Source organism: Plectropomus leopardus, chromosome 17 (assembly GCF_026936395.1).
Source record: "Plectropomus leopardus strain MGB_pleo_1.0 chromosome 17, ASM2693639v1, whole genome shotgun sequence".
Taxonomy (NCBI): domain Eukaryota; kingdom Metazoa; phylum Chordata; class Actinopteri; order Perciformes; family Serranidae; genus Plectropomus; species Plectropomus leopardus.
Window position 1 is genome coordinate 1264408 of NC_142192.1, and position 27275 is coordinate 1291682.

The 27275-nt window shown below is 38.9% G+C and overlaps 1 protein-coding gene across 3 annotated transcripts in view; it reads left to right on the forward strand.

The window, feature by feature from the left end:
* The window catches only part of gabbr1b (gamma-aminobutyric acid (GABA) B receptor, 1b), a 211805-nt gene that overhangs the window by 14179 nt on the left and 170351 nt on the right, over positions 1–27275 (forward strand). For 2 of the 3 annotated variants that reach the window (XM_088090062.1, XM_088090063.1), the window contains exon 2: positions 14149–14232. The exons of the other annotated variant lie outside the window; for it this stretch is intronic. In XM_088090062.1, coding sequence (XP_087946188.1) covers positions 14149–14232 — 84 coding nt within the window. The remainder of the gene's footprint in view (positions 1–14148; positions 14233–27275) is intronic. 3 annotated transcript variants of the gene reach the window in all.

Sequence of the window (27275 nt, forward strand, 5' to 3'; positions counted from 1 at the left end):
CAGTTGAGGTCAATTAATATCAGTCTTTACTAACTGGCGCTGTCATTCTTTATACAGTACCTGCTGCTGCTGCACAGAGCCCTATCAATAATGTGGTATGTCATCTTTAAATCTAATGAAGTGACAGTGCTGTGCATGGCTATCAGTGGTCTGTCTGCACAGTAATTGGTCGAGCCTGGTGCTCCTCATTTCCATTGTCCTACAATCGGGCTGATTGCCTTGCAGGAGTGTTTGGAGTATCTTGTAAATGGGCTGTTTGTGCCTTGTTCCAGCTGCAGTACACAGCCACCACAAGCCCCCCCCCCCAGAGAGTCACGAGTGTAAACACCATCTAAACCTATCAAGCCCTCTTAAGCAGGGCTTCTCTCTTCAGAGAGCACACAATGAGCTCTTTCTTCCTGCTGCTAAAAAAAACCTGCTGCTTTCCCCAGTGACGATCAAGGTTGTGTCCAGTGACACGCACAGAGCGGTGTTTGTGCCCTGTGAGGGGATTTATCGCTCGCCCGTGTTCTGTGTGTGGGGACAGTGCTGGCTTTGCTGCGAGCCGCTACGCTCTGGCTCAGGGACCTGTGGAGACTAGGATGGCTTTAGAGTCTGTAGTCCTATACCTCAGGCCAGCACTCAGCAGACAAGAGTGCTGCCTCTAAAGGAGCAGTTCCCTCAAACACTCGCCACAGCATGCCAGCTGTAATTCCATTAACACCAAAATGTCCTTCTTCCACCTCTATAACATTGCACGTCCTAGAACCACCCTCTCCTCCTCCACTGCAGAAACTCGCCTTCGTAACCTCCAGACTAGGGCTGTGCAATTAATCGAATTTCGATTACGATTTTGGTTTCCCTTGATTTTCAAAATTTGAGATAAAACATGTGGCATGATGAGTCTAACAATGTTGCGCCCGTTTGAGCTTTTATTTTGTAAATCAAGTGCACTCTTTCTTGTGGATGTGCGCCGGCCCCCCAAAGTCCAAACAGAAAAAAGGACTGAAAAAAGGAGAGCCACAGCGCACTGCCTCTGATTGTTTTGAAACTTCTGTGTCTCATTTTGGGCTCAGACAGTGTGCGAGAGAGAACGTGAGCGTGAGCAAAGACAAGCACGATTGGGGAGAGCAGACGTGTGTGCCGGTGATGGTGACAGTCAGGCTGCAGCCAGTGGAACAGAGAGTATGACGTGAAATGTGGCTGTGTGATATGTCAAACAGTTGAGGCTGTTTATAATAAATACTGCAGCTCTTAAAGACCCGAGACGAGTTTTCGTGTCTAGCTCGCCAGCTGCTGATTTAAGTGACAGAAGTTAGCCCCAAAGTTAGCAAGTTAAGTTAGCTTTCCAGTTAGCCCACTGGAAACTGACCAGGCTCCCTTAAGGTGGACTGTTAAGGTGGACCAGCCTTTCTTATTGTAGTGAGAGAATGAGCGAGTGAGTAACACTCAGCACTGCGATATTCTGGCGACCTGTCCAGGGTTTACCCCGCCTCTCGTCCAATGACAGCTGGGTTGGGCTCCAGCCCTCTTGCGACCCTTACGAGGACAAGGACAATTAATGAATGAATATTTTGTATTTGTAAAGCGTCTTTGAGAACCTATAAAAGGGCTATGTAAGTCCTATCTATTATCATTATTTCGGTTTATAGTGACAATATAATATGATAATACTGCTGTATACAAGAAGTAATCACACTTGGATAAACAAAACATGAAATCAATCAGTACGTTTCCATGCAGTTTAGTGGGGCTACAGGCACAGCTGGATTAGGTCATTTAGGGAGACTGGCTCGGTGACTAGGAGCATGTGCAGAACACCAAGTCCAGTTGACCTCCAGTGACTGAGGTGTTTACATGATGGAATGACTTGACCTCCAAATGCATTATCTGGGTGTGTAGGTCTGATTTTGACAAATTCGATGTAGTCCAATTTCAGTCGCACAATAATTCAACTTTTTCTAACATCATGTAAACATACTGAGTGCAAACCAGGGCCATAATGAAACTGAAAAACTTTGATGTGACGTTTATTAATATGACAGTAATCTAATGAACACAACAGGACGAAAGATATTTCCATTTTTTTTCTGTCCATGAAAAGTTTGGAGCCACTTTTAATGATTCTTTAAGAGAATTTTTCAACATGCATTACATTAAATTCAGAGGAGATAGTTACCAGTCTAAAGTTACCAGACTGAAAATGATCTCTTCAGAGGGGGATGAACGGTGTTTGGCTTCCCCAAGAGCTCCTTGCCCCTCCGCCGGCAGAGGTCCAGGTGCTGGCAGCACGAGAGGAAGCCAAACAAGGTTCATCTGCACACAGTGACGACACACAGCTTGCTGATTATCTGCAAAGTTTCCCTTTAATTTTATTCTTTTTTTTCTTAATTGCCAGGTGATGTGGCGTTTAACTTTCACGCTGTGATCTGCACATCAGGCTTTAGCTTCCCACTGTCTTTTTCCATACAACCCAGGTTTTTGCTGTAGAATCAGTATGCCATTAAATAAAGTATTTAACATTATAGCAGTATTTGCTTAAACTTTATTATAACAATAGTTTATGTAACTATTTTATGGTAATAGCTAATGTATTTGTAACTGCAGTTCATTCAGTGATCTTGTATTTTAGTAGTTCAGAGCGGTTCAGAATAGAGATTTTAAAAAATCGAGATATATATTGTGTATTGTGAAGTAGCCTAAAAATATCATGATATTATTTAAAAGCCATATCACCTAGCCCTACTGCCGGCATTTAATAACAAAGTTCTGTCCGGCTGCGTTCCCAGCGCATTTCATACGCACTCAAAACGTGCCTTTTGGCATTGTGCTTTTACGCCAAAAGCTGTCAAAGTGGCACTATTTTATAAGTTTAGAATAGGAACGGGCTACATTATCACAAAATGATTTTTTCTGATTATTGAAAAAATATTATTATCGAGAATAAAATGATATGAAAATGACAACTTAGAGCCATTAGTATGCAGACCATCACAAAGAGGCGGAGCTTAGTGAAGGGTCAGTTCCTCTTCTAATGTTGATTTTTTCTGAGTCAAAGGCAGAGAACAAAGGAAATATTAACACAGTGGAGTTTCCCTGTCTTCTCTCTGGCTGGAATATGTCTCTCTCTCTCTGTCACTGACAGCTCGGACAAAATGTCCTGCATGTTGGCCTACTGCAGGGAGAGGCAGGTGCCGGCAGCTCTGATCACTGTATTCATGGTGTTTATCAGTAAGGATGATTAATTGGCATCAGAACAGGTTTCCATCCCACCGGCTGTATCCTGTTCTCTCCTCCAGTCCATGTTAAACACCATTTTTTTCTTCCTGCTCTCTATCTGAGCATTTCCCATCCTCCTCTCTGGCTGTCTTTCTGCCATCCTCTGATGTGTACTGGAGCTGATGGCTGCAGCCTCAGTGTGAGATCTCCTGCTACCAGTCATAACAGACTAACCTCCACCAAACTACAACCTGCACTCCACTTCTTTTCTTCTGAGCACAGGGACAAGCACTCATTTATTTTCCATAGCACTCCGTGTTATTACTCTGTCTCCATCATTTCCTATCGCCACTACTCTCTATCTCTCCTCTCTCTCTTTCACTTGCTCTCATTTGCATAACATTGTTGCAGAGGTTGTCTTTCATCTTTTCACTATCAGATTGGAAGGAGGGAAAATTACATTACCTTTCCTGTCATATTACAAAGTGTTCTACGAGAGTTCAGAAGATCAGGAGCTGGGCCCTCAGACAGCACAGTCAGGGGATTTGGAAAGCATTCAAAAACAGGCCAGTGAATTGTAGAAAAGTCAAGAGTCAAGATAACCTATTAAGTCACATTTATAAGCTGTGATGAAAATTTGTATGAGTGGGATTTTGGCCTGTCATTAAAAAGTGCTTGTTTGTGTGTGTGTGTGTGTGTGTGTGTGTGTGTGTGTGTGTGTGTGTGTGTGTGTGTGTGTGTTTGAGAATGCAGTGTACAAGTCTGGTGTGGGTGGACATTGAGAGCTGAATCTGTGTGAACACATTATCGTCTGGCTAATGTGCAGAGTCTTATTGGATTCACGTTGAGGCTGTTTCCCCTCCGTTGCCTCATGTCTAGTCACGTCCCGGAGCCACTCCTTCCCTCCGAACTCAGACATCCCTGGTGATTTTGCCAGAATGAGAATTGGCATTTCGGATTTTTCCTCAGAATTCAGAGATTAATGTTCAGTGAGAAAGGATGGAAGCTGTTTCAACAGGGATCCAGATAAAAGCTGTACTGATAAGGAAGGCGAGGTGTAGCCTGGCTCTGAATATTTAAAGCTGCCGTCCAGGACTCTGTATGCAAGGCAGCTCTCCATGTGGCTGCTCATCGAGAGGGGAGGCAACACAGAACTCCATTCACAAGTCAATTAGTTTGTGTTTGTTATATCCATGTATTCCCATAGTGATAATGGTTCTGAGGTCTGCAAGACACCATAAATCAGGGTTCAACATAAACCATGGCTTGTGGCCACAAAAAACTACTCTGTGACCACCAGATATCACCTGTACATTGCTGCCTATGGCTGCAAAGTTTTAATCAGGTCTCTCCTGAGAGTGAGACTGTGTGTCTCAATGACATAAACATTAATCATTCCCTACCTGATTTTGTGATAATGCGATCACAGCAATTACCGCAAAGTGAGTCAAACATGGTGAATTCTGCGCGACCTTGCAGTTTTTTCCAACCATCGCACCTTTACCATAAATTGGACCATTTAAAACATGTAAAATCTTGCTTCTCTCTCTCTCTCTCTTTATCATGAGGCTACTGCTGTGGGACCATAGCTCAGTGACTGGAGTCACAAGACACATGACAGGGCTAACTGTTAGCATCACATAGCTAAAGTCAACCAATGATTATTTACCTTCCTGGCATTTTACCAGGGTATAGGATAAATGATGGTATTTGTTTACAACAACCACCCCCCATTTGCTGCTGCTGGTGACGACTTCACGTTGGTGGTGGTAACGAGATGTTTTTTTTGTGATTTTTATTTTTGTTTCTATTGTGATTTGGGGCTGTTTCTGGTTAAACAAGATAATTTTTACTTTACATTTTTTCTTACTTTTTTCTTTACATTTTTAAAAAAGGGCTGTCTCTGTAGGGATCATTTCCTTATTGTTGTCGGACCCTTAGAATAACAACACTTTTAGTGGATATACACGTGAACCCTGAGTGTGTACAAAGCAGCTTGATTCATCACTGTTGGCATCAGCCCTTCCTCTTAATACTGGAGCAATTACAAAAACTGTTGTTCCAATTCATCACTTAAACATAAAAAATATGGGAAAATAGGGCCTTGGTTTAAAAATAAATACATATCCAGGAATGATTATGCTTTGCAAGAGTAAAACATGTACTGCATTAAAACTACTCCAACAAGCATGATTTTCTAACTAAGAAGTAAAGATAACCTGCCATCTGCAAATTAGGATTTTTTTTTACATGATGGATTTAGCTACGTGGTTCAAATATGGTATTTTTGTGAGTTGTTACATTCATACAGGTGAGTGTAAATGGCAGTATAACAATCTTACATCCAAAATAAAGCAGTCTAGATCATTTCAAACAAGTTCCAAAACAGGCCTCTCCATTCACAGTGTAAACCTGAACACAGATATTTAAATATAAAGAAGGGATACAGACAGTAACAGAACATAATTTACCTCATTTGATGGAGTTTTGCTGTACGATGGGGCTATTACTTGATCTACGGCTGACTTCTGCATTTTTGTATTACCCACCAACCCTGCTGCTGCCACCACTTTAGGAGTATACAGCAGATCAAGAGCACTGGTAAGACGAAGGAAAGCTTTCCACAGTTCATTTACGCATACTCCACACACATTGTTATGATACAAAGCTGGTTGAAAATAGGCAAAGCATCCCTTTAAATCATCCATAATGTTTGTGTATACCAGAATGTTACTTGAGTTGAAGATGGCATTATGGCCTGTGTTAGTTGGCTGAGCTGCAGTGATACTTCCTGGGAGCTGGAGGGAAGACAGTGAAACTTGTCGCAACCAAACTCTCCTGTAGTTCTGCCACCAGACACTGACGTCAGAGGACATCAGCTGAAGTCCACTTGGCTGCAACAACACACAGAGAACACTGGCAGCTACCGTGGACAGCATAGACACTCCATCTCTATGACTCATAAACAGAAATAAAGTTGGAAACATGCTTGGTGTGACTTCGGTGCAGTGAAAACTCTTTGGTCTGTTCCTTCATGTGTTCATGAAAAACAACAGCCTTTTCTACACTAGTAACTCTGAACCATGGGATGCCTTGGAAATGTTCCTTTGTGCTGTAGATGGTGTAGGAGGGGTGATACCAATAAAATTCTCTATCACTGTATATGATAAACGACTCCAAACGACTGGCGAGACGGTGCCTTTTTCAGGAACGTACTCTTCATTGTCTTTAATGCTTGCTGTCATGTTGTCGTGTGTGTGTGTATGTCTGGGAGATAAGTGCAGGGGGGTGCAGCTCACTGTGACCTACGTAACCCAGAGGGAGCGCTGGAGGAAGTTAAAGAGAAAGTCTAGATTTGAATTTTACAAATCATCCTAAACCACAAATTCACATTAATCAATAAAAGCAATATCTCTCAGCCATATTATATGGTAATGTGTACCTCAAGTTACCTCATGTGATTATATTAGGTAGGGTATATGTGGGTAATGTGTGTGTGTGTGTTTGTGTGCATGTGTTGATGTTTGTATGTTAGGGAGTAGTATGTTTCTGTGGTTACTGATTTTGCGTAGATGCCTTGATCCTTCTCGACATGACCTTCTACTGCCATTATTATGCGTCATGCCTCCACTATTAATACATGCATGGGACTCATATCAACACCCGATATTTGCACGTAACGTCACATGCTATCATAGAGTTATTGGTAATTTTACATCTATCACTATTGTTATATGATATGCTATTATTACCATTATTGCTGTGCTTCTCTCCCCTTCTCTCTTTCTCTCTCTCTTTCTCTTTCCTTTTTGTTATTACTGTAATTTAATTGTTATTCTAAGACATCTTTTGCACTCCTGTCCGTCCTGGAAGAGGGATCCCTCCCCGGTTGCTCTCTCTGAGGTTTCTACCATTTTACCTACCACCTTAGACAATGTGAGGGTCTAAGGGCAGAGGGATGTAGTATGCTGTAAAGCCCTCTGAGGCAAATTGTGTTTTGTGATAATGGGCTTTATAAATAAAATAAAAAATAAAAATTGAAATACTTATTGATACTTTTATCGATACTTCTCTTTATAATTTGGTGCAGAATATAAAGACATGACATGTAAAGCTGTGGGAAAAAAATCAAGTTATTTTGTTTTTGCCACAAACTGGGCAACTCAATGATTTATATGACTTCTCATGTGACATTGGCTATTCAGTTTCCTTTGACAAACTATTTCCACAAACTGACATGACCGGCAACAGACTGCAGTGTTTCCAACTCCACCTTTTAGTATTGGACCACTGTGCTAAGTACCTCAACAGAGGGAACAGTGGGGACCGTGAGGAATGGTTTTATTGATACCATCCACAGCTTTTCGGAATAGACACTGAAAAAATGGGTACTGATCTGAAATGGACTGAACTGAATTGCTAGATGGAAATGGGGCTCAACAATAGCCCCCTCTTCTATCCAAGATACGCCACCTTAGTGTGTGGGCTCTTCTCTGTGTTTGTTGTTAGTTATTGTAATACTGACAGAAATAAAAACCATGTTCTACTTAAACCATCAACAGCTTACTCCCTGATAAAGCATAAATTGAACCTTTGTGTAGTTTTCCATCTTACCATTAAAAGCAGCAGCCCCTTCCCTGAGCTCTCTCACACAGACATCTCGAAGACTCAAACAAAAATAAAGAAACTTGAAAAGTTCTTTACATCCCTTAAAAAGGTGGAAAACTATTCTTTATGTGTGTGTTGGACTCAGCCCTCCGATATCTAGCTCATGTGTTATCAAACAAGCAGAGAGGAAGTGATGTCTGGTGTTTTTTTCAGCCTGTCAGTGCAGGAGACGATGCAGTGATGGTAACCAGAGCAGACAAACCATCATCAGTGGTTAAATGTGGAGAGGCATCCACACACACAGAAAGTGTGTGAATGGTTGCCAGGCAACACAATTAGCCAGCATCTAGCTTCCTTTTACAGTCAGAGGAGAAACTGCCTTCTGCTGTATTTCACCTGTCAGTGATTCAGTATATGTGTGTGTGCATGTGCACTCTTTTTTGCAAGAAAAGTTTTGGACATTAAGTTTGTGAGTAATTTTAGTCTCTTTTAGGTGCTGTATAAAAACTAGCATAGCTGTAATATATAATCACTAGTGCAGTTTTGTTTGTTTTGCACTGTGAACTGAGGAAAAACGCTAATTTTGGGTCCACAGTGCAGAGTATATCAACCATTTTCCATGGAACCTGCTGTAGGTTTCATGGTCTCATGAAATCCATGGTGTGCTCATGAAATTCTCTCTTGTAAACTGAGAAGCTGTGATGGCCACTTGACCAAATGAACACATTGTTCACATTTGTGCTCCTGTCTATCTCTAATAGAGGATGAAACTTTTAATTTCGAAAACATAGGGCACGTTAAATCAATATATTTTTGGGATGCATGATATTGGATTTTTTGCCTATATCCAATGTGCCGATAAATAGCAACTAATCTAGCTGATAAATGATACTGATACTGATACTGATATTTATATCCACTTTTTCCTTCAGTGATCATCAAGTCTGTTCTGTAGTGGAATTAACATAATATTCTGTATATTCTTATCATGATGGCCCATCAGCAGATGCAGACATGAAACACAATGTTTATCAATATATGCAATATTAATTAATTGTGCAAAAGAAGAAAAACACTTAATCTAAGGGTCAATAATAAAGCAAATAACTTCCAATTTCCATGACATGCTGATATTGTTGTGCATCCTGAATATATTTCTAGTAAACTTTTTAATTTATAGTAAAAAGAAAGTTACTTGAAAATAAGTAAATAAGTAGTAAGAAAGTTACCTGAAAATAAGCAAATAGGTAATAAGAAAATAAGTAAACTGGTAAATAGGTGAGCACCTAAGAAAGTGCTTCAAACATTTTTTTCTGTCACATAATTTAAAGTATATAGTTATAGTTGAACCAGTGTTGTCAGTTTTCAGAGGTTTGAATGAAAGTGAAAGGCATCTGAATGCAGCACAAGGAAACTGATGTCGATCCAGTGTTAAAGGGTTAATAGGTTTCTACTGCAGATGCCTTCTTCAAAAAATAAGGCCTTTGTCAGTACAGACTTTGCTTATAGCTTGTTTGCAATCATGTGACTATAATGACGCACAGACTTTAGACGGAGGGCAGGAACTGATGAATCTTACTGTGTGGGTTGGAAATGAACGGGTTAAAAGAACCTTCAGGCAGCAGGTATGCTGTAAGAAATGTGGTTTTTCCCACTGCTATTGTCAACCTATTAGTCAGCTTTACATAGGTTTCCCTTTGGTCCTGACATGTTATTATTAATTCAAAAGAAAAAAGGAAAATATATATAATTTTAACAGGTCCCTTAAGAAACTTTAGGCTCTGGTATTGAACTCTATTCTAGTTAAAGTCAAACTAAAACTGTGTGATTGCTGCAAATAGAGCTGTTCACGACAAATTATTATTCAGCTGAGTTATTTAGTGCACATACACCTGTAGGATGTCCCATCATGTTCTGTCTATGCAGGCCTTTCTCTCGCTTCGGTCAGTAAGGGACACAACCAGCTTGAGCTCACAGCACATTAACAGAGTGAAAAATTCACACAGACATGCTGTCAGTTTGTATTCAGATAATCCTCTCCAGCTCCCATCTCTACAACCCACAAAACCACTGAATTAGAAACAGCTGTTGAAAATTTTGATCATATAGTAGTAATTGTATTAGTGTTACCATGAGAGCTGGTTCAGCACTATTTAATGAAAAAAACTTCCAGGGGAACACTCCCTAAATGAAGAATCCCAGTGTGTTTATTCCATGGCCTTAGCAGGTTCAGTAAGTATCTGTGTACATGAGCTTCTCTCAGAGTCAGAAAGGATTTCTCAACTTGTGATGTCATCAAGTATAAATTCTGGAGCTGCTCTATAGACAGTGACTGGGAAACTGATTTTGTTTGGTTTCTTTTCTTTTTTAAATACCCAAATGAGTTTTATTCTGATGTAGTTTTCTCAGAGGTAAAACAGAAAATGTATCTCAGAACATACAAAACATCCTTACCAGTTTACTGTCTCACACGTTTAAGTTTTAGCTCACACACCTGTGCCAAAGCCACAAAACGATTTAAAAATGAATTGTGAATACATTGTTCAAGTTCAAGTTCAAATTTGCCTTTTTCCCACAGAATGACAGTGTACTTGTGGTGTTAGCTGACAATGTTTTTTTTTTTTTTTTAAATCATTATCATAATGCACTGCAGGAATTGAATGATGCCAACAGCAGCAACATGCTCGAGCTACTGGATGGAATCTTCATAGTAGCTGCTGTTTTTAATCAACTCATCCTTCAACTCCAAAGATGTAGCAGGATCAAGGATAAATGTAATTTCATTTAAACTTTGTTTAAAAAAATGACCAATAAATCTACCTTCTACCTTCTATAATCATATCATTTGGTTTCCTTTAAAATGTGTGTGTTTTTCAGGTTCGTGAATGCAGCGTAGCAGGCAGAGTATCCAACCCAATCTTGTTTTGAGCCATGGCTCTATTATAAATCTGAGAGCATAGACGGCTGATGCACAAAGTTACCTGAACATAAAAGGTTGGCGCTGAAGGTCCTGACAGCGAGCACCATGTGACGAGTTGAGAGCGAGAACATGTTGGAGTATCCATGACTGATCAGATCACAGCAGTGGATGACAGGAGTTGTTTGCAGATTATTTTAAGTGAAAGTGAAGTTTTTGACTACCAGAATTAATAGATAAGTTTCACTTTCAATGTGCCTGATGTTCTGCTGTGTCCTCTCTGCTCCAAGTGCGCTATAAATAACCCAATGGTATCTATATTATAATAGAGCTCTTAATTAACAGGCAGGCTCCCAAAATGCATTTGTGGCGGCCGCAGCAAATAAATGAATGTGTGGGAAACCCTGTGATAAAAAGGCTCTCCTTTAATACTCTTGACCGTCGTTTTGTGCTTTATTAAAAAAAAAAAAAAAAAAAACATCTCTTAAGGCAACCCCACTTCAGGCACCCCTTTTGTTTTGGCACAGATATCAGAAATAAACCCAAACAGGCTTTGGGAGTGTAGTCTGGATCATTTCTGTGTGACTGGGAAAACATAGTTTTTCAGACAATCGCCAAAGCATTTTCAAAATTCTTCAGTAGCTTTAAAGTGGACTGGATTGTCCATAGCGTTATAATTTTTTTCCTTTTTTTTTTTTTTCTTTACATAACAGCACTATTCCCCCAACTCTTGTTGAATGAGGTTTAGCTGTGCACTGCAGCAGCACAGTGACAATCCTGCCACAGCAACCCTTGCTCTGTAACAGCTATTTCTCAGTTCCCCTGTGGGCAGGCAGCTAGAAAGGCAGTCGCACACTCTGGTCATAGCCATTTAGTCATGTAGTTAGAGCCCCATGCTTTGTTTTTGTGCTGCTGCACTCAGGCTTCACCACAGTATACCCACACTGCTATTGTTTCACGTGACAATGAAGCGGAATTCATTCTTCCAGATCCATTCCATTTACATCAGGTTCAGAGTGGCAGGGAGCAGAGAGCAGGTAAATGTATGGATGAAGGAAAGTGATTTCCACCATCAGAGAAGCAGTTTGAGTGTGTGCCATTAGTCAGTCACCACTGCTGCTGCTGCTCTATGCCTCACCACCATTTGTGATTTTTTTTTTATACCAGTTGGAGAGAAAAGAAAAGATATGCAGCAATGTACTTGATTCTCTCTACCGGGTCCTGCTTTTTATCAATACACCAGAATTGGGTTAGAATAAATGACCATTCCTTTCAATTGTGCTGCAATTACGCCTCCTAAAACTTCCAGGATGAGTCTGTGTGTGTGCTGCGCTGTGATGCAGCCCTTTGTGGGTCATTGGCTTCCCAAGATACTGACATATTGATTCAGTGGGCATTTTAAGCCTCATGTAATTTGGGGATGTCATCTGTTAAAAATCTACCCTAGGCTCTCAGATATTCCAGTCAAATATTTTATGTATCATATTCTGCCTCTTTCCATTTCCCCTTCCCTATTTCTTCCTTTAACCCTGTAAAACCTGAGTAAATTGACTTGATTTTTTCTTTTAAAAACACAGGAGTGCAAAGAGCAACTTATAAAAAATTAACCCCAAAATTAAGAAAAAATTAGTGGACAAAAAAGTACAAGTAATTTACCAAAAATAAGCAAAAAGGTAAAAGAAAGTTTAAAATAAAACAGACAAGGAAGTGACCAGAAATAGATCGATAGATTAGATTATATAATTTTCTGTAGCAGTATTGAAAATATGTATGTAATATGTATGTAATATGTATGTAATATAAGTATGGTAATATGGTAAAATAAATATATTTATAGTTAGAATATTTTTTACAAGTTTTTTTTTCCTTTTTCTCCCAGACTTTTTTCTCTCTTTTTTTTAAAAAGATTTTTCTTATTTTTTTTTTTTTTGCAATTTGTGGAACATTTCTTAACAAGCTGCTCAATACCATTTCCCATGTTTTTTTTGGAAGAATTTGAACCTGTCTTCAGGTTTCAAAGGTTTAAATGTTTGTGAAAGGCATCTGAAAGCAGCACAAGAAAAGTGATGTCTATCCATGTTTCAAAGGGTTAAAGAAAACATCCACTTTACACTCTCATAATAAATATCAAAAAATCAAAACAGTATGGGAAAGTAGTCCAACAGTTTTAGAAAATTTCTCAATTTAAAGGATTTCAGAATTTAATCGTCTACAATCTCTAATATTATAAAAATATTGAGAGAATCTGGATAAATCTCTGCTTGAGTGAGCAAGGCTGAAAACCAAAAGTACCAACGGTACCATGAATGCTGAAAGGTACACACAGGTTTTAGAGCAACATATGCTGCCTGTTGGACCACTGAAATCATATATCAAGCAAAATGGGAAAGAATTTCACATTGAAAATTTCATTGATTATTTTACTCAGTTTTCTAACATTAACTGAAGAAAAGGTGATGTCACACAGTGGCAAACATGCCCCTTTCAGAACTTCTTTGTAATGTGTTACAGGCATCAAATTAAGATTGAGTGTATATTTACTAAAGAAAGTTTATCAGTTAGAATATTAAGTATCTTTTCATGTTACTGTATGCAATTGGATATAGGTAAAAAAAAGAATCATTGCATTCTGTTTTTATTACTGTTTCACACAGCATCCCAACTTTTTGGAACTGGGCTTGTATATCAACTAAGTAAAAAAAAAATACTTGAGGTGTTTTTAAAGTATAGCTTTCTTATTCCTTCTTGATAGGTTTCTCTCCTTTTTCTTCCTGGTATCTCTTCCTTTCTTCTGTTTACTTAGGAGATTACTGACTATATTTTGTATAGTAGTAAGTTATTTTTTTATTACCTGAAAACTTGCAGAGGAGTTTGCAGTATGTTTTAGATCTGAGTAGTGCTGCAGGTCTTCCAGTGCAAAGAGGTCAACAAATCACTCACTAGTGCTTGTAAAGGTCCATTACTGTGAACTCAGATAATTCTTGGAAGCATCAACAATTTTAACACTTCCTCTATTTCGGCAGCTGGACTGTACAAACATTATTCAAGAGTCGAGAGATTTCACAAACAGCCCAGTCTGTGCAATATAAAACATATGAAGCAACAAACCATCAAATCTTCACAAGGTTCTTTAAAGTCTAGCTTATGGTGAGCTTCAGGTTACAGGTTGTTATGCTGCTGCAATAGAAAGGGGCAATAAATGTTCGAGCAAGTGAGTGAGTGATTTAGAGTGTTATTTTCCTGGTGAGGACAGTCGAATGTCAGAAGCCTTTCTTGCAAAATGTGCCTTTTGTATTGTTTACATGACACATGGATGAATCAGGGTGTATTTATCTTTTTTGCTGTTATGCTCTTCTTCAGGAGCTCTCTCTCCCTGTCAGCTTCCTCCTGTAAATGTATTCTTCTCTCTGTGTTTTGTTTTTCAGGCAGAGCGATGATGCTGTCCTTTTTTCTCCTCTTCTCTGCCATGTTGCCCTTACCCAGAGTGTCCGCCTATAATACATCTGCTGGTAATGATCATGCTGTCTCACACACAAGTGTTTGTCTCTGACACAATGGGCCTCATTCACAAACACTGCATACACACAAATCTGTGCTTAAGCTGTGCATACCAATATTTTCTGCACAAGTCTGAAATTCATTATTTTCTTACCTGAATTTGTTTGTTCTCTGCACACAAATTTAGAACTGCTGCTCACCAAAACACATCTTTGACTTAATGCAAAACATACTAAAACCTCATGCATTGAAAAAGGCTTTAATAGACAAATGAATTTACCAATGTCCTGGCCAAATATATTGAATTAATAGAGACACTATAAAAACACAAATACAGTGAGGCAAAATGCCAAACGAGTGAATCATGGTTTAGTTTTTACTTTCACTTGTGCTGCGGAGCACGATTAGAGACAGTAACTGAACATGGGCAAAGGTTAGAACAAGAAATGTTCCACAAAATGCAAGAAATTAATAGATGTAAAAAATTGTTTTAAAAAAGTTAGGGTAAAATGTCCAGGAAAACAGAAAAAAGCTTTGGAAAATTCTATATTTATAATGATCAAAATTACATGTTTAAAATTACTATAAAATTATTATAAATGTTCAAGTACTTTTTCCAGGCCATTTCAGTCTTTTTGGGGGGGTTTCATTTTTTTCTTTTTAAACTTAAAAAAGCCCAAAACAAACTAATCTCCAGCTAATTTTCCTATCACGATGCATCAAAGAAAACATTTTTTGCCTCACCCCTTTGAAGGATAGATAAAAGATTTTTATAATTTATCACCAAGAAGGTGTTGTGATGGCATATCATGCAGCCAGTGCCTTTAGGAGAGAGTGCATTGAAGACTAACAGAACATTTTAAAGTCTAATCAGCTGTTTCGGACTGCTAAGATATTCCTTGATATGTCTGAACACACAACGTCACTGCTCCACCATGAAACACCTCCAGGCAAATCTATTTCTTTTTGTAGAGAAATGGGGGTGTGGTGGAATGCTGATTGCAGATAGCAGGCTGGAGCCTGTTGGTTTGGAATAATTTACCAACATACACATGGTGGTAATAGCAATATTGGCCAGTGGGTACATGTCGTCAATCTGACAGTAATTTTTTGTGTGAACACGTGTTTTGTGCTCAAAGTAAGAACATTTCTACGGACATAAGTAGTGATTGAAAGCCCAGTGTCTCCAGTGGTCTGTACAAAATGAGTGTGGCTGCAGTCTTTAGTGTGTTAGTGTTAGCCAAGATTTTTCTGAGTAAATATTTAAATTAAAATACCAAAATAGAACCAAAAACACCAAATAATAGAAAAGTATCAATTGTGCTATTGATAAAGACTCTGACTGTTAAGTAGTCTCATTATTGGTATCAGTATCAATAAAAATGATCGATCCCCATCCCTCAGCAGGGGGGCTACAGATGGGCCGGGGTGCATTGGACTCAAGAAAACAGAAAGGCACATTTAGGCACATTTCGGCACATTTCTTCTTTGCAAGCTGAAAAGTAGCATGTGTTTGTTTGTGTGTAGAGCAGGAGGTGAAAACCAATCAATCACATGTGGTGACTCGAGACACATGGAGACACATTGTAATGCCAGGTGTTAACAATCAGACACAGAACTGTCCACTTGTGATCATCAGCTAAAACCCACGTTAGCTTGAGGTGCACACAGGCTCCAAGCTGATGTTTCTGGGTACATGTTGAATCTGCATGCTCTTGCATGTCTTCGCTTTTACAATCATGTCTCTGTCCCCCCTCCCTCTGTCATATCATTCAGCCTGTGAGCATGAAATTGCTGCCACAGCTCGTATTGGACAAGCATCATTTCCCACCTCTAACAGCTCAGCTTGGCAGGCAGGCAGGCCTAGCCCCACATTTAAAAACCAATCTGGAACCAATAGGAGCTGAAAGCACTAATGAATATTTGCTGTAAACTGGTAGTGCTTATTATGGTGCTTTTCTGTCCCAGCCCCTGCTTTGACACTAATGCTCATAGGCAGATGTCAGATCTCTGTAATACAGACTTAAACCTGCCATCAGATTAGTGGGCTGTCATTTCCTCCTTTTGCTGAGCAGTGGGGGTGGGGGTGGATGGGGGTTCTTGCTATGGGAGTCACGTCTAGTGGTCTTTCCTGGCCTCTAGTGAGAAACGTGGTGGCTGTTTAGTAATTAGGGTTTTACACTGCTCGGGGACCTGTGGTGAATGGCAGGCTCCAAATGTATTTTCCCCAGGGAGGGCAAGGCAGTGTGAGGTGGAGAGACTGAAGATTATCACATACACAGAAAATACTTGCGGTGTTGCCAGGAGATGCCAGTAGACAGAAGAGGCTCCGAGACGCTGCTTTCTTCCCAGGACTGATTGATTTCATGTGCTTTAATGGATTACTGATGGCCGTAGTGTGAAGTAAGGTGGTGGGTGGCGTGTATCGAGGTCACTTCCCATCTACATCAAAGCTGAGTCGACATCTTCACCAAAGACTGTGTTACCATTCTCCTGGCTTATTCCTCCCTCTCTGTGTGTCGTCTCTTTGCCCAATTCTCCCACACCAACCTGTTTCTATTAAAAAGCAGCTCAGGTGGACCAAACTGGGAGCCTGATACCTACATGTGTCTTAAAGCCTCTGGGGACCCAAATCACAAAAAGCTTTTTTCATGTAATTTAGAGTCCTACATGCATAATAAAAAGCATAAAACATGACCAGACGTTAGCCTCAATCTAAATTTGAAATCTTGTAATTTTATTTTTTTCACAGTTCCATGAAGCTGGGTTGATTTGAGCGTGGTTATCCCCGATCCATATCACCTAATATGGGTAAAGACAATCAAAAAGTCAAAGTCAGCTGTAAGATGATTCTAATTTAACATGCCAAAATGAAATCGCTCAAAGCTCCTTTCAATAGGGTGCGTTCAGAAATGCTCACTCTGAGTGTTAGAGCGCACTCTGGCAAAAACTGGACCGTTGGTAAATTCGGAGCGCTGTTGGAATGTACTGTTCAGTTATCCAGAGCAGTGTACTCTGCGAGTGTCAGAGCGACTCTGGACACTCAAAGACAGCAAAGAGCAGAGCGGAGTGAATGTTTGATGAACATAAATGCGATTAATTCATGGAGAAACAGAACGCTCCCTGGCTTCCAACAGCAGCTTTCTCATTGTACTGCAGAGTGTCAGATTGGATTTAGGAACGCAGCCAGAGTCAGAGGGCTGGAACAGATAGAGCTGTACCACGCTGACTCTGCTCTGCCCCATGGCTGTCATCGTGGAGATGAGAGACAGTTGACAAAGGCGGGATTCATGGAGGTGTCAATCAAAACTTGATCTGCCATGCCCAGTCTGCAGAAATGCTGTTATCCTCAAAATGAGCTGTTTTCCAACTTGTTTTTTTTTCATCATTGGGAACATTTATCTTCACTCAGGTCTTTATAGACACTTAACAAGACACTCAACTTTGATATATTATGTGAATTCTTACTATTTCACACCACATTTCCAGAGGCTTGAACTGCCTTTATTCATTATTAGTTTAATCTTTAGCATGTACTTTTTCAGGGAGTCATCATTAGATAGAGCTAATATGATGAGTGAATCAAACAATTAGTGGATCAACAGAACATAACTCTGCAAATATTTTTATAATAATAATTTTTTAACCCTCTGTGATCACTTAAAAAAAATATTGTTAAAGCCATTTAGGACAAAAATGTCCACTTCCAAAACCTTTCATAAAAATATATACTATATAAAAAAATGCTTTTCCCAGATTTTTTGTCTTGAATCTTTTAATCAGTTCAGTTCTAATCAAAATTATCAAATGATTAAACATTGTTGGTATTTTAACCCTTTAAATGCCAGTTTGAATAAATGATGTCACTGCTGTTTTTGAAAAAAAAAGTTATTTTCAATATAATAAATGAGGGGAGGCTGGGAGATGTTTTTTTTAAAATCACAGTCTTGTATATGTGAAAAATTAGCAACAACATTGATCTTGATGCATTTATAGGTTTTGTGCAGAGTCAGATTTTAAATTTAGGACCCGTTAAAGCCACTAAGGACAAAAATGTCCACTTTCAAAAACTGCTATAAAAATATTACAGATTAATATTTTTTCTCACTTTTTGGGGTTAAATCTTTCAATCAACTTCAGTCCTGATCAAAACTATCAAACATTTATTTATTTTCAGGATTTTAACCCTTTGAATGACAGTCTGATTACATGATGTCACTGCTCTTCATGAAAAATACACACAAAAAATGAATTATTTTTTAAAAAGTTACAGTCTTAGATATGTCAAGATTAACAACAACATTGATTTTGATGCATTTATAGTTTTTTGTGCAGAGTCAGATTTATAATACATGAATACATGATGTCACTGTTTGTCATGAAAAAAAAAAAAAAACACATCACATAATTTAATCTCACAGCCACTCCAGAATATTACAATGCATTCTGTAATGTCAGTGTTTTTATCTTGGAGGAAAGTAGTAACATTTGTAATTTTTACTGTATACTAGCAGATGGCAATGTTTTCCCATCATAACCCTACACATGAAATGCTTGTTATTTCGTAGTTTCTGTGCCTGTTGAATTTTGGAACCCTGCCAGGCACTGAAATAAATCTACGCAGCTAATAGGATGTAGGTGTGTTGGTACAGATAACAAAGTTAGAGCACTGCTCTGTCAGTGCCTAAGGCATACAAGTGTGGCGCCAAAGGCCACCTTTCATGTCCACATGCATGTACACAGATGGTGCAGATGAGAATGAGGTTATCCACTGGCGGACAGCTGGAAGGCATCGGACGCATCCACATGCAGTGCACACAGACGGTGTCACTTGACAACGTGGCTGGACAGAACTGATGGCATTGTTATCAAATGCTGGCGGACACCGGGCACGTCCATGTTCAACAAGTCAGTTTACAACGTGACTGGACAGAGCCAGTCCTGTTCAAATATACTAAAGAAATACTGGAACATAGCATCAGATAATAATGCTGACAGTAACCACATAATATAAGGAGCACAAGTGCGCTTGTAGAGTAGGTGGGGAGGTGGATGGTGCCCACAAACAACTGACTTTCACGAGGGAGTTTGGAGATTGCTTCCCCTGTGGATGTGTGCTTTTTTCTTCACCTTACCACTGGCCTCTTTTACCTAAATCTAACCACCCCATCCCAAACATCATGATAGTCTACATTGCTGCTTTCTGCATGCTGTGACATCATAGTGACAGGCTGCTTCATCCCACCATGTGCATTTGTTGACATCACTGTAACAGCTTCCTGTTGAACAGTTGACACAGAAGGAAACCTAAAACATCACAGGTAGACTCGGAAGGTCCCAACAGAACGACATCTTATGTGCATGAAGTATGATGTATGAGTGTGTGTATGAGGAGGTTGAATGAGTGAAAGTGTGTGTGTGTGTGTGTGTGTGTGTGTGTTTGTATGCGTGCATGTGTGTGTGCATGTGTGTGTGTGTGAGAGAGAGAGAGAGAGAGAGAGAGAGAGAGAAAAGAAGTGAAAATTGCAAGGAAAATTGTGAAAATATTTCTCTCTTTACATGCACACTGTACACACACACATAGTATATAGTATATAGTAGCATCATAGTATACAGTAAAATGACAAATTTTACTGCTTTCCTCCAAAATAAAACCCTGACATTACAGAATGCATCATTATCCTCTGTAATGGCTGTGAGTTTCATAAATGTGTGTTTTTTGTTTTCATTTGAAAACACTAACCTCATGTAAACAACTGAAAGTTAAAGGGTTAAAATCCTGAAAGTAATTGAATGTTTTGGTAGGTTTGATCAGGACTGAAGTTGATTTAAAGATTTAATCCTAAAATTGGGGAAAAAAAGATAGTATTTTGAAATATTTTGACAGCAGTTTTGGAAAAAATGCCATTTTTGTCCTTAATGGAAATAACAGGTATTTTTTTAAATTATAAACTCTAATCTGAAAAATCCTGAAAATAAATAAATGCTTGGTAGTTTTGATCAGGACTGAAGTTAATTGAAAGATTTAACCCCAATAAGTGAAAAAATATATTAATCTCTAATATTTTTATAGCAGTTTTTGGAAGTGGACATTTTTCTGCCTTTAACGGGTCCTAAATTTTAAATCTGACCCTGCACAAAAACTATAAATGCATCAAGATTAATGTTGTTGCTATTTTTTTGACAAATCCAAGACTGTGATAACCCAATTAGTATTTTATGAACCCATATTTAGTATTTAAGGATAAGCACCGCAAAAGACCTTTTTTATCCCTACGGGAAGTGAACATTTTTGACCTTAATGGCCTTAAAGGGTAGTACATTTATTCACAGTTTATTATAGACCCAGTACAAAAATTAAAATCATATGCACCAACACAGCCACAATGATTGCAATAACAAATGTGAAAAATGATCCATTTGGAGAAAAATGTCCATTATGATCCCGGAGGGTTAAAGGAATGCATTGCACCGCAAAAGACCTTTTTTATCCCTACAGGCTAGTGATAGTTGAGGCTGGAGGCATTATGTTTTTGGGGTGTTTGAACATCTTGCGTATGTCTGGCCCATTCCTGTGAATGCGAATGTGAATGATATTTTATGAAAACCTTGAGGAAATTTCTTAGATTCTAGATTCTTAGATTTAGCACAAATGTCCACTCAGACTCAAAGATAAACTGATTAGATTTTGGTGGTCAAAGGTCAAGGCCACTGTGACCTCATCTGTTTCATTCTTGTGCACCTCAAGAACACCAAGAGGGATATTTGTCTAATTTGGCATGAACATTTGTGTAAATTTAATGATGTACTGGTTAGATTTTGGTTGTTAGAAGACGATGTCACAGTGACCTTGCATTCGTCTCAGTGTTGTGAAAGCGATATCTCAGATTTCTTCACATTTGACACAAACATTCACTTGGACTCAGAGATGACCTGATTAGAATTTGGTGTTCAAAGGTTAATTTCACTGACCTTGCATACACCTCATTCTCATGAATGGAATACCTGAGGATGGCCTTGAGGGGATTTCTTCAAATTTGGCACAAATGAACTGAATCTGGTGATTGAAGATCAAAGGTCAAAGTCATGGCGACCTCATAAACGATGTTTTTGGTGATTACTTGAGAATTCATAAGCTTAAATTTCACACAAATGTCTAATAGGATATAATACAAGGTACAAGGTAAGTTTAATGTCATTTTTCTTAAACATAGTTTAAGAAGACATGAAAGTTAAAGTTGATCCTAAATTCTGCTACATCTTTTTGGCATAGAAGGAGGAGTTGAGGAGTCTTACAGCCTGGGGAAAGAAGCTGCTCTGTAGTCTGGTGGTTCTGCAGCGGATGCTTCTGTATCTTTTTCCAGATGGCAGCAGGGTGATAATGAAGTTCTGACATTTTATATCTAAGAGGTCAAAGGTTAGCATCAGTTTACAAATTCTCACACAACTGGTGCTGTATAATCCCAGTCTCATTCATCCAGTCAGATGCTCAGGACTTCCCAGACAGACAAGCCTCTCTGACGGGGGAACTGAGCAGAAACAGTAGAGATTAATCATGGTTTAATGGATGTATGCTCTATTTTTACTGTTAAAAACTGTGATTTTACCTTGCTGAATATGAGAGTTGTTGGTCTACCCCTGCCTCGATTGGTTATTTAACAACAATGAACACTAAAGGAATTCTAACCAGGAGAGGTTTCATCTGGTTGTAATCTGCAGTTCACTGCTAGATGCCACCTTTTAAGTGGTAGTTGTTATTGGACAAACACTGGTGTTATTGATTTTATTTCATGTTTTCATCTACATGAAATACAAGTTTTTAAAACTACCTGAAACTTGCATTTAGTGCATTGCCAAAAATCAAGTGGAGAACAGTTGAAACAAAAACACAATCACTGAACCTGTCTGTGTTAGCTTCCTTAAGTTCCTGAAGTAGAAAATGAAAAGCAAAGCAGCAGGAGTTGTACCATGATGAATAAACTGAAACTTCAAAATGTCGAATAAATTCTCTAAAGCTCTGTCAGCAGACAGAATGAGCTTATGGCATCAAATTTTGATATTTCTTGTAGAAATAAAACTTTGCTATATGGCGCAACAGTGTCATGGGATCCCCCAAATCAGTCATTCTCTCGATTATCATTAAAACCGGCGGTTAGTTAACCTCTCACATTTTAAAATACTAAGGTGACCATAGAGATGAACTAACATCAGAAAGTTACCATAATCATTAGAGCCATGAATAATTAGTCAGCACACAGAAACAAACTATAGCAGTTGACCAGAGTTTGCTCATAATGTATCAGAAGAAGCAAATTCTCTGGGGTATGTTGTTCAGTCCTGCATTAGCAGCCAATTCACAGCTAGGAGCACAGAGAGGTTTTGCTTGTGGTCACTAATCACTGAATATCCTCAGTTAAAACTGCTTTGAAAAACACAAAGCACATAAAAATACAATAGTTGTAGGAAGAAATAATTGGGGCGGCAGAATTTAATTTCTGTCCCTTTGTCACCTCCAAATCTCTCATTTTTTTCTCATCCTAAACCTTTAAGTACATCAGTCTCAGACAGTCTGAACATACAAATCTGTATCCTCCCTGCTAGTCAGGCCCCAGCTGGCCCCATTAACTGCGTTGCCACCGCACTGAAGGCACTATTTCTTCATGTGAAACCATTGCTCAGTTGACAAATAAGCTCTGCTGGCAGCAACAAGCACAAAGCTGCTATGGATGCTGTGTTACTAGAGACAAATTACTGATGTGGATAATGAGTGAGCTGTCTGTTTGAAACCAGGCTGCTGGTGGTGAGCGTGTGCTGAAAACAAAACTGAGGTCTCCATCTAGTGGGAGGCTCACCAAACAGCCAGAAAAGCCTTCCAAGAGGGTCTGAAAGTACTTCCTGAAACCTGCAGAATGTTGTGTTTCGGTTTCTCTGTATGCCTACTCCTTGTTTTTCATGTCTGGCTTTTTGTTTGACTCATTCCGTTTAGTCTCATCATTTAATATGTCACTAAGAATTATTGGTATGATTCAGGACTTATAGCATGGCTCACTCAGGCCAGGCCCAGGGTTTGATCTTTGCTTCTTAATTTTACAGCAGAGATCCCTCATTATAGTCTTTAAACTCTGAACAAACTGGTTTTATTTCTTTTGAAAACAGCTTAAGACAACGGGAAACAATATCCCAAAATACCCCGGACATTGCAAGAAATTAGTAGATTTATAAAATATTTTTTAAAAAGCCAGGGAAAAATGTCCAGAAAACTATACTTACTATAACTATTTCATATATAAATATATACTTTTTTAAGATTAAGTCCTTGTTTGGCTATTTCCTTTCTTCTTTTTTTGTCATGTTTTCAGGTGATGTTCTTGTTTTTTTTTTTTTTTTTACAAATTTCTTGCTAATTTTTGTAGGTCATTTCTTCTTAAGTTGCTCATTATGTTCTTCCTGTTTTTTTTTTTTTTGTTTTTTTTTAATAAATCCAGCAACTTTGCTCAGGTGTTAAAGTGTTAAACTGAAGGTTACTTTAACAAGTAAAAGCAGCCAACCTAAAGATAAACGTGTTCACCTTTTCCAAAAAGCCACAGTCAAAGGCTGTTGTCTTATGGGAGGGCCAAATACAAAAAAACACACTAATGAGGTAAATGGGGCACCAAGTCTCTCCTTGAAGGTTTGATTTCTTTCATTAAAAAGGGAGAAAGGCAATGAGCAACTTATGGAGGAAAATTTCACATATTGAAATTGATAAATTTAGAAAATTTGTTTAAAAAAAAAGCTAGGAAAAAATGTAAAGAAAAAATCTAAGACCGTTTTTATAATAATCATAACTATATAATTTAAGCATACCTGGGATTGTTTTCTTTTCCTCAATTAATGATAATGTGACCCACACAGAATGTGTTCACATTGGTTTGAAAATGTATTTTTTTTGTAATATAATGCTGTTTAAGGGGAATATCAAAAGTAGAAGTTAATGTCATGTTATGACACAAAGGGGCCACTAGGTGGCAGTAGTAGAATGTTGAGTGGCCGGGAGCGTCTCTTTCTCGGTGGAGCGGAGGCTCCTCATTCATACGAGAGCTGCCATGGTGAAAGCAACAACTTCTGCTCCTCGTTTCTTCTGTTATATACAGGTTGGTCCAATGTTAAACAAGTCATAACAAGTAACAAACATGATTATTAGTGTGATTAACATGATTAGAATGTCGTAAAATACGGTTCGTAGCCTTAGCGTGTGTAGATTGTGGAAACCGTCTCAGTTTGTTTATCTGCGCTAGCATCGGAGGGCTAATGGCTGCTGCCCAGTGTAGTGCTAAATGTGTACTCCCGCTGTATGAGATATCCCGCGCACAGGTTATTCTTTTCTGTGTGTTTAAATTGTTATGTATGTTGCATTTCCGGTGTTTCAGAGTGTACTGTGTTGAGTTGAACTGTTGTTTACTACTGTGTGTATTAGCTCTCAGGAAGTTAAATGGGTGCCTCATTGATTGAGATGTTGTGAACATTGTGAAATGAATGACAGAGTAATGTCAGTAATGGGAAAGGGTTTGTGTTCCTGGTTAAACATGGTTTAATACTGTATGCTATATTTACAGGGTTTAATACTGTATGCTATATGTGTACTTGAAGCATTTTGGTGAAACATTTTGAGTATTTGAAAGTAGGGATCGACCGATATGGATTTTTCAGGGCCGATACTGATACTGATTATTAATAACCAAGCAAAACCGATAGCCGATATGTATAACCGATATTTATTTGCAGTAAAAATGAAAATTTTGGTGTCAAAATTTACAGAAACACACCTGGGATTAGAATGAATACAGTATACTGTTTGTTTACACTGAAAAAAAATGGCCTTAACTTTTTGTAAAATAACATGAACACATAATTAACATAATAACATGAACACATAATCTTAATTGAAATGCCTATTAAAACAAAAAGTGCAGGGGCCTTCTAGTAGCTGGGGTTGGCTGTGTGAAATACTGCCATACTGTACTTTTCACCCGCTTCTTTGATCCATCCATCTGTAATGAGGATTTAGAGAAAGAGAGACAAAAAAAAGAGTGAGAATTAAAAAAGAGAAAGTATATATTCATTTAGTAGAGCAAAACTGTCTGTTAAACTTCCACTACACTACATAATATTCTTAATGATAGCCTACATTAATAACATTTAATTAATGATGTCTTATGTGCTCTCCCTCTCAGGTAGGATACATCTGATCCAGCCTGATTAAGACCAAACAATAAAGAGGGTGGCCAGAACCTTGGATCACTACATTCATTTTATAGATATAATAGTTACTTTTCAGATTAAAATTTTACATAAAACAGCATGAGTAAATAAAGACACAACTTTCAGTGCTCACCAGAGTTTTTCACTTATAGTTCCTTATTTATTATTATATTTATTTATTTAGAGAAATGAATTCATATTCAGAATCTCAGAACATTAAATGTACACTAGTGTGCTTAGACGTGTATGTCACTTGGCAATTTTAAATGCAAACAATAAAGGCTACTTTACACACGTGGGTTCTAGACGCGACGGTAAATTTATTGATTGAAAAAACTCGACGTGTGCTCTCTGCTTGACTCATTGAAATGGCCCATCATTTCCCTGGACTTTACGAGTGACCGGCAAAAGGCGAATATTTAACATCTATTCTGTGTGATCATTGTGTAGTGACAGCATGAGCGCTGAGGGAGAGGCGACTATAAACAAACAAGGACACGTTAGCGTGTGGTGTTAAACTTATAGGCTATAATCGCCTCGGGTGTTGTTTATTGACAAACCAGGAGCCGCTCCACGGGCTGAGACACGTTAGGAGATTAATTATTCCCACAAAGTAATGATAAGCGTAAGTGTCTCCTATTATTATTGTGCGTCTGGCCACAGCTCTAAAGTGGCTGGTCGTGTCAATTATAATGTAGCGGTGAGCCATCATTAAATAGCCTACCCCATGTTGAAGTTGTGAAAAGTTTAATCTCAACAGCCAAACTGCAGGTTTTCCTCCCTTATACTTGCTACAGCCTACCTATGTCATATTTTTATTTAATTAAGCAAGGGACTTCAGGTCATCTTCACTCACATCTTTTTTTTTTTTTTTTGTCGTGAGTGATGCTAGTCCTATCTTGCAAAGTCGTATGCTTGATGTGACTAGACAAGTAGGTTCGTGAAATGTCGACTCTGGGCCTGCATGTTATCACTAATATTGATCAAGGTTGTGGTATTTTTAAAATCATCCTAAAGGGCTTTGAAACTTCGACTGACACTGCCTTACCTTTTCTGCTGGATCAGCCACAGAAGCAGTCCTCTGTTTCTCCTCTGTGTCTGTGGCACTGCATGTAGAGGCTTCAGTGTTGATTGATTGGCTGTCACTGGGTCACTTGTGCCAAGTAGCCAATCAGTGAGGGATGTGGGCGGGACATTGTTACACAACCAAGAGAGTGGTGACTTCAGGCAGAGACGGCTGCATCAGAGCTGAAGGAGCGCATTTTAAAATACATTAATTAATTTTATCGGTTATCGGTGAAAAAAACGGCCGATGCCAATGATCGCAAAAATGCCGAATATCGGACGATATTATCGGCCAAGCCGATAATTGGTCGATCCCTATTTGAAAGCATAATAGAAAGATGGAAATATTGTGTTTATTTTGAATAAATTCATACGAGAGCTGCCATGGTGAAAGCAACAACTTCTGCTCCTCGTTTCTTCTGTTATATACAGTTATATACAGTAATCTGCCTGCTGGCCCCATCACCTGGGACCTGCAACAGATTCTTGGGGGCTCGTCCGGGATCAGCGCCGCGGCTATTGATGACAGGTTGCTGATCCAGTGATCTATGAACCGAGGCCAGAGCAACTGTGTGCTGCTGGGGCGAGGTGCTGTCCAGAGGGTGATTGCAAACGTGACCGGGGACGTGACTGCAGTGAAGGAGTATTCAGTTGGTGTCCAGGAAGGGAGACCAGGGAAGAGGGTCTCCACCTACGCGGGAGCCGAACTGTTAGCTCATCAGGCAACACGTCAGCACATGTCATGTCT